Below are 13,099 nucleotides of genomic sequence, written 5' to 3'. Positions count from 1 at the left end.
CTGCGGGCCTGGGCGGTCCCTGCAGAGCCTGCGTACATGTAGAATTTATTGCCTGTGGGAAGGCACTTCCTAATAATGTTCTGCTACCAACGTTCACTCACACACTCCGTCATTCGATTTCCATAGCCATCAGGCAATGTCACTCTTCTGCTTATTACAACCAGATGCAGCTGTTTGCAAAGGAATGGCAGAGAATGCACTTTTTGGAGCACGGGGGGGTGAGGTGCGGGGGGGATGGGGGCGGGGGAGGCATCTGAAAGTAGTGCACAGACATGGAAGAATAGATAGAGGCATGGTATGCTTGTGAGTTACTACATACAGGCTAACACAATAAAGTGGGGAAAAGTACAATCTCTGCCATGTCTCATTAACCGAGTGGGGGTGGGTAAGCGATGATGGCAGATTGTCTTCTGTTTGCTTCTCTCATGAGCCAAATATGACCCAGCGATTGAGGCGAAGGAGAAGTAACTTGAGCAGGGAGTGTTATTTCCATCAGCTGTAAATCATGTCGGCCTCTATTGAATCTGAAAGGAGCCATTACATGTCATGACGGGCCTGATTTCTCGCTAGGAGAGCAGAGTGTCCATCGCCTTCAGCGCCCCAGCGAGTGGCACGCCAGCGGCAGCACCTCTCCCCGGGGGTAATCGTTTGCGACAGGATTGTCCTCCCTCCAGATCCCTCATCCACCCACGCCATCAGAGCCTCACAACGACGCAGAGCTCGCAGGCCAAACAAGAGTGGCCGAGTGACGACATCCGAGCCCAGATAGCAAAGATTGAGCAGTTTTTGAGCTCAGAGGGGGTAAGCCTTCCCAAAAAGTCCAAAATAGAGGAAAAAGAAGATGTTGAGTTATGAGAACGAGAGCAGCTCTGGGGCTCAAAGATATATGAATATGGCTAGTTTTGTTTCCCTTTGTATACGAATATGTATATTTGGATGTCTACGCCCTGTGTAACGTCTTATGACCTGACCTATTGGAATGCCAATAACATTTTCAGAAAACAGAGCCAAAAATATTTCCTGAGTAATGTATAATGTTATTTATTTATAATGCAATTTATACCACAACATGTATTCAGATGATACTAGTTCTGTGTTAAAATGGCTAGGCTTCTAATGCTGTCTAATCTACCAAGAAAGAAGCTGCAAGAAAAAACATTTTTGTATTTCCTGTATTGGCACCGCTTTAAACTAATTGACCTTAATGCTTAATGCTCAAAAATTCTTCTGATTGAATAATTTCTGATAATATTAAGAAATGCTCAAATTGTTTTCTGAATAAATAATTTCTGATAATATTAATAAGTTGTAGTCCATAACATTGCATCTGGATGAGCTACTTCTTTGAAGTTAGTGGATTTGTATCCTGTTGCTGCTCTGTTCTCTCAGCTGTGGGTAGTCCTCAGTGATGTAATTAACACTAATTACAATCAGGACAGTGCCAGGGCCACTCAGAACATTTAATGGCCACAACATTCATTTGCATGTGTAGCACTCGTACCAGAGCTAACTTGGCTTAATTAGAATACCCAAGTAACAAGAATCAATTAGCACACATTAGCCTAAATTAACAAATGCAAATGAAGCTCTCATTAAGTTTATGTCCTGAGTGAGGAGGCTATGTATACCATATGGACACATGTTAGGGCGATACACTTGACAACTTGGGCTGCATGTGATGGCTTGTGGTCGAAATTAACAAGTAGCTAGTTTATGTGGCACAAACATCTGGTAGCCCCGAGGAAATTAGATGGCTCTTGTCACGGTTCAAGTTAAATAATTACCTCAGATGGCACAAGTACTGCTACAGCACTACACAAACTTAACTTTAACAAAGGGCCACTGAACATTAGATTCTTGACAAAGACTAGAACATGACTGCTAACTATTGTGATTGTTTTCCTTCAAAGAAATTAGGCCATTACTATTCGCATTTTGCCCAGTTAATTTTTATTCACTCTTACACAAACCAAGAAATTGGACAAGGAAATGTTCCCTGGAACAAAATTAAAAAGCACACAGCAAAAAATGATGGAGCAATAATTATTCTTTTTTTCTCTCTTTGATGGTGGCACAAGGTCTCTCCAAGGTCTATCTTAATACACTTACTCATTACGAAGATGTCAAAATGTTAATGTCGTCATAAAGAAATCTTATGTGCGTGCAAGCCTTTGCCAGCAGAGTTGACCCTTATCCTTAAAGGGAGTGGGCAATATGGAGGGTGTAATTTTAATACACACAAAGGATTATGAAGTGACGGTCCTTTGAAACAGTCAATTACACTTGAGCGTGGGAGGGTACCTGGTGTTAATTACCACTGGGTTTTATATAGTGCGTAAATAAAGAGCCCGCTGACACTCGCATTCCATCACTGCGTCCTGAGTGCCAAAGCAAATTAGCTGGGCCCTTGTGTGCTCCACTGGGTCCTGTGCATTCATTTAACACTAGAATAACACTCAGCAGCAAACAAGAGGAGAGCGCACGGGGGAGGGAATGGGAACTTGGTCCCCCGTCTCCGAACCCAACCTGGCTGCTCCTGCGGTTTTAACTTGGCGCCTCACTGGAAGGAATTGCTTTGGTGCAGTTGTTTTGTTATTGGAGACAGGTCTGGCAGGGTGTACTTGCAAAATTAAGAGAACAAACACTTTCGTTCTTCTGACTCAATTATAGTTGTTGACATTAGAGTTGACATTAGGTTGAAAGTAATTATCCACTTTGAATTTTTCATGGCCATTTTGCCTTTTATTTAGATAGGACTGTGAAGAGTGACAGGAAGTGAGTGGGAGATAGAGATGGGGTGGATTGGGAAATGACCGCGGGTCGGTTTCAAATCTGGGTCCCCGTGGGCAGTTGGACCCGAATGTGGTATGGAGACTATGGACACTGCGGCCGCTTGCTCCACAGCACCCTCCATCCACTTTGCTTTTAGATGTTGTGATTGCTGTGGTAAGGATAACTGCACTGCAGAATGAATCATTTTCAAGTAGTCCCAAATTACATGGCGCCCCAGTGAATCAGAGTAACTGAAATACTGCTCACACCTGTATCTGATTTTAATATAGACAAGAAAGGTTCCAAATCAAACGATTTGTCATGAAGTCTTGTCTCAATCTGTGGGCCATTTTCCGTTTGTAAATACCAATAACAGTTCAAATGTGAAAATGCTTATATGTTATTCCTTGTATGGGTATGTAATCGGAATGTGTCCCCTTAAATATACTTTTTTAATTAATATTCCTCTAATTGAACACAGATCATTTATATGATTATTAGGGGTCTAAAAATAGTTAAGCAATATTGCACGAGTGAGAGTACCGTTGGTATTAGATATATCACCATGGCTGTGATTCGGCCTGTTGCCAAGCAATGCAAGACTATGACGACCTACTCTCTATTTACTCTTTTTACACTCAAATGTGACATGAAATCACTGCTCGCTTGCTTTGAATGAATGACATGAGTGAGAATGACATGTCTAGTTTTCAAATGGTATGGATGCAATACTTTTTCTAGCCACTACAGGACATTTTGGTGCTGCTCTGAGTTTGCATGGGCACCCATATAAAGCTAGACAAAGTGCACAGTGCTTCCCAAACTGCACAGTGCACAGTGTTTCCCAAACTGTGTGCTGTGACACACTGTGAGAGCCAATCACCCCAAATACGGCAGAACAACATAGCTGCATTCCAAAGTAGGCCTAGCAGAAAGTTGGTTGCTCTTAACCAAGGAAGGAAAACTGGACAAATAACTGAAAAAGTATGCTTGACCTTGAACCTGACCCTACCCCCTTTTGTTGTGCTGAACAGGAAAAAAGTATATTAAAGCGATGAGCAACACATCACTCTAAATATACACTTGAGGCTTCAGCTATGAGTTAACGAGTAGCCTTCCATTATTATGCGTCAATATCATTTTTTTGTCAAGCAATACATAGCAATAAACTTGTTATGTTGTGATTTTTGTATGTTTAATATCATAGAGGTGTGCCGTCAGATTTTTTTCACAGTACATAAGTATAAGTATATATACTCTTTTGATCCTGTGAGGGAAATTTGGTCTCTGCATTTATCCCAATCCTTGAATTAGTGAAACACACTCAGCACACACTAATCCCGGCGCAGTGAGCTGCCTGCAACAACAGCGGCGCTCGGGGAGCAGTAAGGGGTTAGGTGCCTTGCTCAAGGGCACTTCAGCCGTGCCTACTGGTCGGGGTTCGAACCGGCAACCCTCCGGTAACAAGTCCAAAGCGCTAACCAGTAGGCCACAACTGCCCACATAATGTATTATCAGAGTAAAAGGTTTGGAAAACACTTTCTTAGTAAACAGAAGGTGACACACATCCCTGCACTGTCTGTATGTGATATGTCTTCTTGATCATGTAATCTTGTGATCATGTAAATTATTTTTCCAAAAGTAAATTATGTTTTCATTTGCTTCCTGATACACCATACTGTATATAAGTATGTGTGCAGAATCCATTATTAACATATTTTAAAGATTTAAATATATATATTTAGTAATGGAATCGCTGATAAAATTGTTCCAGCTACTGTGGTTGATGAAAAGTTTGATTACAGCCCTGGTCACATCCAAAATTAAAATGCTTTATGTGGACTGTGAAGTGTAAAGGTGTAGGTTAGTATTAAAACGGAATGGAATCAAACGGCCAATGTATTGAATAGTATCAAACAGGGAGATTGCGTATTGTTTCACCCCGGGTGATTATTTACTTTAGCGTAAATCTCTTGTGAGGATTTCTAAACATCCCTGTAAGTATTTAAAGGCCCCTATCTTCAGTTGAAAACAAAGTGCTTGTAAAAGCATCAGACCACAGCACAGCTTTTTTTTCTTCAAAAAAAAAAAAAAAAAAAAAACTGCATGTTTCTGAGCATGCCTGTGGATGAATAACTGTCCTTAGCCATGTTTGCGAGATTTGAGAGGAATGACTAGCCTTCTGCTCTCCCTCTCTCTGTGCACGGCTGTGAATCACCGGCACTCAGCCTCGTCTCATCTTACTCCTCACAGAGAGAAGAAAAGATAATCCCTGCCTGCCCACTACTGTCAAAGGTCAGCAGGGTTTAAAGTTCACCGTCCACATCATTTATAAGGCCTTAAATAAGCTCCGGCACTTGTGTTGGGACACTGTTGCTCATCTTCTCGTAGTTATTAATCTTTTAATTACCAGGATGTCCTGGAGCAAATCCTCTGAGTGAGAGATGTGAAAGTGAGGGCAGTGCTCAGTGGAAGGCCCCACCAGATTGAGTTATACTCCTGGTGGACCACCATGGCTGCCCCAGACGTTCTTAATTTGAGGCCATCGCATTGGTACATGATACTCCCACAGACAAGAGGTGTGTCACCGATGCCTATATATCTGCAGGCTCGAAACATAGACACACACAAAAAAAACGCAGTTGTGTTTTGCGAAAGCTCCACAAAGGATGTGGCGGTATGGGCAGTGATTGAGGGAGGAAGCAGAGCCGGGTCTTAACCCGCATGCCGTCTTGCATTAGCCATGTCCCCATTGAGGTGTCAGCCCATAAGTCTCCCGCAGAGGGACTCCGCGGGCCGAATGATGGAGAACGCTTCTTCACTCCAGGGGATCTTGTAAAACTGCCATTACCTCCAGCCCAAACTCCCAGTCTGGGCCTGTACTTCAGCTTTGCTGATCCCATTAGGAAACAAATGGATTTGGTTGCTCATTCTGGAAAGATGGTTTGTTTTCTATAGTAGGGATGTATGTTGATTTTGCCTCAGTACATGATCGAAAAAATAGTAGTTGTGCTGTTCATTTGTCAGACAGATCTTATGTCATGATAAAAGAGGATGCTAGAATATAACATTGCTTATGAAAGGAAATAAGCATACAATATTGATTATAAGAATACAAAACAATATAATAAAGGAATACAATACACATGAGAAACAAGCATTAAAAATCCTATCTGTCTTATAGATAGATAGATAGATAGATACTTTATTGATCCCCAGGGGAAATTCAAGCTGTATGCTGTATTATGCTGTATTATAATGGAAGTTATCGTACATTTAGATAAAAGAAATCTGGAATAACTTTGTCTATGTGCAGGCTGAGAGAGTGGAGAAAGAGAGAGATTAAAGACGGTAGTGCAATAATAATGGCATCTAGAATTCTTCAGTAAAACCACATCACACTGACAAATGTATTACTTTAAACTTAACTGGAACACACCCTTAAAATATTGCAGAGATAAAATACTTCATGTGTTTCACAATAGGCTTCTATGAATCACTAGATAAATCTGTTGAAGCATTTCACCACCAGTTTTGCCAGCACTATGATGGACTAAATTCTATCAAAGGATTTATGACAAGTTTTCAAACGTTACTTACATACAGTTGTGTGCACCACTGAGCACAATCTATTTTGTTGATAAATACAAACCTTGCAACTAAGGAACATTTGAGAATGAAGATTTCTTCAAATGTCTTAGCCCACAAAGCAGTGAATGGTTTAAAACAGACAATAAAGCAGTTCAAATGGGTGAAATGGCAAAGAAAGAAATAGCTGTGAATAGTAATTGTAGAAGTCAGGGTGAGCTAAAACGGCACATCTGCTGGCCAGAAATACCAACCAAACCCCTCCTATGACTCAAAAGGCCTTCTGGTTTATCCGACGCCGGTGTGGTGGTGAATGATTCCACTGTGATGTTTGCACAGACATTGTCTGTTAAAAAGGGCCATTAGAGGGAAAGGTCACAAACAGTCTGATCACAAATGTTAATATCCGAGGTTTATATTAAGTCAAATTTAAATAACCCAGGGTTATTTTGGAAATAAGTGGCATGAGGAGATGAATTTGTTAACATTGAATTTGGCTACAGTTGAGAACAGTTCTAGGAGGAGAAAGGAGCAGGACCCTGTACAGTTGTTCATCTAATCTGTTTTGGGGTTTTCTAGCGGCCAGTGGCACAGGAAACCTCATGCAAATAGAGGGGAGAATGGATTCCTTTAGGTATCAGCAAATTCAGAATGCAAATTTAATGCTGTCAGACAAGAAACTGAACCCAAGATGTTGGTCTATACAACAGAACAGAACATCCTTTACAAAAATGATTTGCAAACTGTGATATCTGCCAAATGACTGTTGCTAAGCAGCAGCTTAGGGTACCCAAATGTTTGTGTTGGCCACAATTACTTTAAAAAAAAAAAAGTATCTTTGTAAGGTCACAGCTTCAGTAACACATCATTGAAATTAGACGAAAATAGTATCTCTACTCTTTTGCAGTCAAAGTTGCTGACTTTCTTGTATGTATTAATAATGCCTTTAAAAAATTATTAAATTAAAATTAAATTAAAAAAGTAGTTTACAAATCCACTGAATTAACATGTCTTTAGCATTATGGTTCATTTGTAACCCCAGTAATTCCAAGGGCCCGTCTCAGTTTTCAGTGCTGCAGGACACTTTCCCTCGATTCCATCGGCGATTCACCTCTTACCCGAGAGGGTAACGTTTGACTGAGTTCTTGGTATGCTAGACTGCGACCCCCAGATCTGAAGAGATGGGCCTAGCTGTAGAAGTGTAGTCTCTGATGGCTGCTTAGTGATGGGGAACCACATTTGAGTGCAGGTGCCTTCCATCACAGCACCTCACTTGGTTCACAAGGCCTCTCTGATCCCTCCCAGCGCTGAGCTTGGGTGCCTGCCCTCCAGGGAGACCAGGAGATGAGTTGAATCAGTCAGATAGCTTTACATCCTACTAAAGACATCGCTCAGCAAAACCGCAGTGCTTTTCAGCAAGAAGAACTCTTGATAACTTACTTTTCAAAGGGAAAATTGGAGGGAGTTGACAAGGTTCTGACTACCTGCTGTCCACACAGGGGATGTTAACAGACCTTGATCGTTTCATCTGAAATTGATTGAGCTTTTGTGGCAACCTTGAGCAGTTTGTCAAGTCGCTTTAGCTAACAACTTCTTGAGTGATGCGGACGAAGAATTTGGCAGTGGGTCAGTTCAAAAATATTGGGAGGGAAACAATGGCCTCCTCTGAGCCCCAGATGAATGACCCAAAGCTCAACCTCTACTGACCAGCCAGATTACAGAAAAAATGAGGCCAGAGGTCATCAGATTGAAATGATCTCAGTTCCTGAGCGGTGGGTGCCACTGTGTACAATTTTCCGTCCTGCCATCTTGATAAGGGGGGAAAGCTTGATTTATTTGTGTTGTGTTTATTTCTAGTAATCGTCTGCATCAGGCTTTCAATTATGATGCTTTATGACTTCCTTGGACTTGGACATAATTGATGTAAGTCTCAGAGTTGTCAAGAGACCATTTAAGCTAAAGACCTTGTTGTCAGACAACTTCCTATCCAGCCCAGTTCCTTTATTATGAACACGCATTCACCTTCAGTCACATGTTATTTTCTGTATTTCACAGTAACACAGTGATTGTGAGTTACATCATTAATTATCAGCTGAGGAATGCACCGGCCTTTTCATCTTAATCTCTAGAGCAAGGGCCAAGACACAGCAGGAATTCTGATGATTTAGCTTGCTTTGACCTAATCACTCTTAAACGCAGTACAATGGCAGTGCACAATGATGGATCACCTCCTTGTCACTAGGGAGTGTTTATATAGTGGGTCTTCTCTGACTCACTGATCATGGTCCTGGAGAGAAATTCACACCGATGGCAGGAGCAGCCTTACCACCGTGCAAAAAAGAGATGCACATATGTGTGGCTGGTTCTAAAATTACTAAATTTGAATAGATTTTAATATGTTATCTGTCATACAAAATGCATCTCAAACCGTATATACATTTGTGTGAATTAAACAATCCAAAGAAATGTCTCTAAACCAATATATGGTCCAGTTTAAGTCCCAGTATAGTGTGCATGCCATTCACATTTGTTGTAAATGAAACAGAAGATGTCTCTGGTCATACAAAAAGTGCCACTATTATCCTCATGTCTAAATACACTGATAATTAGTGAGCTTTGTGATGGCAGGCAATGATGCTTCCCCAGTGGAAAGCCCCCCCATTAGGAAAGGGAAAAAATGACCAGCCAGTGAACCCAGACACAGTCAGAGACATCTCTCCGCATGGAACTGTAAGCTTGTTAGATTTCTTGCCAAATGATCTGGCTAGGAATGCCTAGTTAGCTCTGCTAGACCCAAGCTCCTATCAGCAAACCACTGAATTATCAGGATAAAGTGCCTTACAGACAGGTGTTGTAGACATAGTGTTTGCCAGAATTTGACTTTTTTCATGTAAAAAAATGTACCTAGCATCTATACCTCAAATGTATGATTGCCTATATGTGCACCATGAAGTTTGAAAGTTTGAAGAAAGTCTGTGCCCAGGCTTGAGACTATTTTGAATGAGTCATTCTTTTTTAAGGCTGATATGCACTCCCTTGCCAAGCTGGTCTGACTTTTTGCACTTCAATGAACCCTTGTCCTTGGTGGCGATATTTTCAATTTAAACACTGTAACTATTTGACGTTTATCAAAGCAGTTTGTTCTCCGCATTTATTATTACCAGATTCTGATCCGCCTGCTGAAACCGGCCTGACATGTTGCTCGGTGCAGAGTTCAGCGCTCTGGATTTGGCAAAAGATAAGTACTTTGTGGTGATTTGTAGGCCTACTATTTGATTCCCACTAAACTGATGCTGCAGCATTCGAACACAGAGATACTATCTTTGAAGAAATGTCCCGACCAAACATAATTTCTACTCGCTCTTGGAGCCAGTCCAGCCGCTCAACTTTTTCCTTCCCATAAACTGAAGTGGAGTCTGAAAAAAAAATTCATCTGTAAAGATTGATAGCGTGTTCTTAGGATATAGAACTCTCCGTTTTTATGGTACAAGGGTCTCTTTTTTTCCCCCTCAGTGTTTTACCGAGCACTAGAGTAGAACTCGACATGATGCATTTACTGAGAGCTTACTCCAAAAACCCAAAGCAGAGACAATAGCACTTTATCTTTTTTGTCTTAAAAGTCGACATTGCTCTTTTTTTCACAGCATACAGTAATTTTGTCCAGGATGTTTTGCAGTGAGTGCATCACAGTGACACCAGGTTTGACGGGTGTATAATTAAAGCCTACGGGAGGCATTTTTTCACTCAAACTCAAGGTTGCTTCGCTGATGGCATACCAAGATGTGCTAATTAATGGACTGGAAGCCGGTGGTACCACTCTCCTTGATGCGCAGTTGGCGGACCTTTCCGAGTCTCAGTGTTTAGGTAATGTTGGATGGGATCCCATATCCGCTCGAATGCTGAATTTCTCTGCATTCAGTCTTTTGAAGGAGAGCCAGCCTTCTAAATACTTCAGCAAGTCAGGGAAGTATGCATCAGGGAAGTTTGGCCTTATCTTCCATAATTCCCCTCAAAATCTGCCAGCAACTGCACAATGTTATTTACACGCCAATAACAGACACATTCAAGGAAAGGGAAAAAGCACCTATATATTCTGTGTAGTTTGTTATTTTTGTATAATTTTAAAACTGATATAGGGAATGGCAGCCCATGTGTAAACAGCTGTCATCCCTTTTTTCCATTTCCAAGGCCACTAAGATGACCGTATCGTGTTTTTGAATTCCCCCAGCATGTACTTTTTCCGGCCACCTGTGGTCATTTTTGCATCTGGGCGCATGGCATTCCTGTGGTGATGTGAACGGCCTCTGCTATCAGCAGATAGCACTGAAGGGAGGCAACAGAGCCTGAGCCCCAAGGCCTGAACAAAAGATGGCTTCATCTCTCGCTCCAATAGCCCACCTTATCAAACCGCACTTTTTTTAGAACAGGCTTTGAACTGTTGGAGACAGTTGAGCATGTAACACCAGATGGATGAAACTGTGGGATGTAGGTTGATTCTCCAATCCAGTGTGTGTGTGTGTGTGTATGTATGTAGGTGGCTGGGTTTGTGCGCTCGTATGACTTTCTGTACATTTCAATATTCCCAATCTTTGTTAAGAACACCCTCATAGTTGGCTCCTCTTTATATTGCATTTGTATCTACTCTGTTTTCTAGAAGCTGTCATTTCAAGTGTTCTATGGGAGTGTGTGCTGCCACAAGCATGTTGGAAGCCCAGTGGCCTCTGTCATGGAATGAGGATGACCATTCCTCATCCCCTTTAAATACTCTCAGAGGACTTAAACAGAGATCCATCAAACGGCGGAAAGTTGTTGGGAGCTTTGAGTTAGCCTGCCGAACAAATGAAGTCGGTGGAGACTCCACCTTGACGTCGGCTCTCTTTGATGCAACTGCTGAGTGTAGGAAAACAAAATATTTTCAGGGTCACTTGGACTGCTTTGTTTTTTCTATGACTGGAGAGCACTTGGGCAGAAGTCAGTTAGGTTTTATTTTAAGATAATTTGTTGTTTGTAGAGTAAAAAAGGGCTTTGAATCTCCCTGGGAGCCATTATTTGTCTACGCTATTTTTTAAGGACGAAGCGTTGGACGTTTACAAAATGCCTTGGTGTTCCTCAGGGACACAGAGGAACCTATGCTCCTTTTTCAAAACTGAAGGAAGAGAGGAAGCCTTGTGAGTCTGCATTTGTTCATTCAAGTTAGCAGAAAAATGGTCAAAATGCTTCATCTGGTTCTCCAGTTCTGTCCACTGACCTGTCGATGAAATGTCGACATGAAAATACACAGTCATTCACACTTTGTTATGCAGAGTGACTGTAATAATAAAGTTGTGGCACTCCAAAAGAAAGACTTTGGCTGTCCATCTGCCCTCAGTCTTGACCTGGTGGCCAAGGAGCGCCATAGTCTCGCTCACGCCAGACTTATTTCGAGTTCCTCCACGAGGGGCAAGATAAAGGACTTTGACACAGTGACTTCTCCCGACATGACAGGTTTTTTTCTTCCCCTCTCGCTCTCGCTCTCCCCGAGTTTAAAAGTTGAATCCCGGGTCACCGGCTTTCAGCAGAAACCCAGACTAGAATTCCAGATGGTGAAGTAAGAGAAGGTCTCAGCTCATCAATTTAACGAGGGGGCTCCAAAAGCCGTGTCCCCGCTTAGGCCAGAGCTTCCGGCGGCGTTGGCTGACTGCACAAGCCGACAAATTGAGACATATCTCGCCGAATTGGTAACAGGATGACCATAGTATGATTGCAATTGGCCGCAGAAGAAACCCCGTCGAACGGACGTGTTTTTAAGAGGACCCTTCACAGCTTGATCAGACTGCTAAGAGGGGGGATGGCTTGTTTGGCACGATGCCAGCACATCACTGGGATCGAACTACTCAGAGACGAAAAACAAATGGCAGAGGTGGAGAGGGACACTCATGCAGGCCAGAGACCCAAGTGTTGCAGACAGTTTTAGCGTTGCAGAGATGGAGTCAGAGTGCGAAGAACTGTCTCATTTCCATGGTGTGACCACACGCAGCAGATTTTCTAATACTTCCAAACCCTGATGTTTGTGTCACTGTTGCCATGGACGCAGAGTGGTTGGCAAGACCAGAAGCAATGAAGATAACCTTAAAAGCTATCATAGATCAAGACACAGGGACTGTTCAAGGACTCTGCCGAATACCTCGTATGATTAAATGCAACTTGCAAGGTTTGAAGCTGGCAATTGCACTGGCAAAAAATAAAGCTTTTCATTCAGTGTCCACTATGGGCTGTACACAAACAAGTCTTTTGGCTCGGGATGTCCTTTAATGGACAGAGAATGCAAGTTATATCTCTGGCAAAAATAAAAATGTATATCACTGTGACACTCTGTAATCTCTCTTTTATTGCCACATATATATATTCCAACGTGCATCTCAGAAGTATGATAAAATAAAGTTGAGTCTGCATGTATTTCAAACTCTCCCAAGCCATGCTCTGACTTACACATTTGATTCATTTTTACTGTGGTTACCTTTTGTGGTTGCTGTTGTGTGTGTTCTCCATTGGCTGTATTTTGACTTAAATCTGTAACCAAGGTGTTTGTTATGTGCTGTGACATTCTGTTTGAATGAGATAGCCATCAGTGGCTATCTGCAAAGAAATCATACCCATTTCACCCAGCATTTTACCTTGCCTAGTATGCTGATATTGTCTCAGACTGCATGACTGATGTGACAGGTTCTTTCTGGCAGAGATGTACATCTGCATGTGTGTA

At 42.0% G+C, this 13,099-nt stretch overlaps 1 protein-coding gene across 5 annotated transcripts in view; it reads left to right on the top strand.

Moving 5' to 3' along the window:
* LOC121724267 (tropomyosin-1, isoforms 33/34-like) overlaps nt 1-13,099 on the top strand; it is a 30,595-nt gene that overhangs the window by 13,795 nt on the left and 3,701 nt on the right. For 4 of the 5 annotated variants that reach the window (XM_042110692.1, XM_042110690.1, XM_042110691.1 and 1 more), the window contains one exon: nt 571-801. The exons of the other annotated variant lie outside the window; for it this stretch is intronic. In XM_042110692.1, the coding sequence (XP_041966626.1) occupies nt 571-801 (231 nt within the window). The remainder of the gene's footprint in view (nt 1-570; nt 802-13,099) is intronic. 5 annotated transcript variants of the gene reach the window in all.

The sequence above is a fragment of the Alosa sapidissima genome, chromosome 11, assembly GCF_018492685.1.
Source record: "Alosa sapidissima isolate fAloSap1 chromosome 11, fAloSap1.pri, whole genome shotgun sequence".
Classification (NCBI taxonomy): domain Eukaryota; kingdom Metazoa; phylum Chordata; class Actinopteri; order Clupeiformes; family Clupeidae; genus Alosa; species Alosa sapidissima.
The sequence above is the reverse complement of the archived record's forward strand: the minus strand, read 5'-3'. Positions and strand labels throughout refer to the sequence as shown.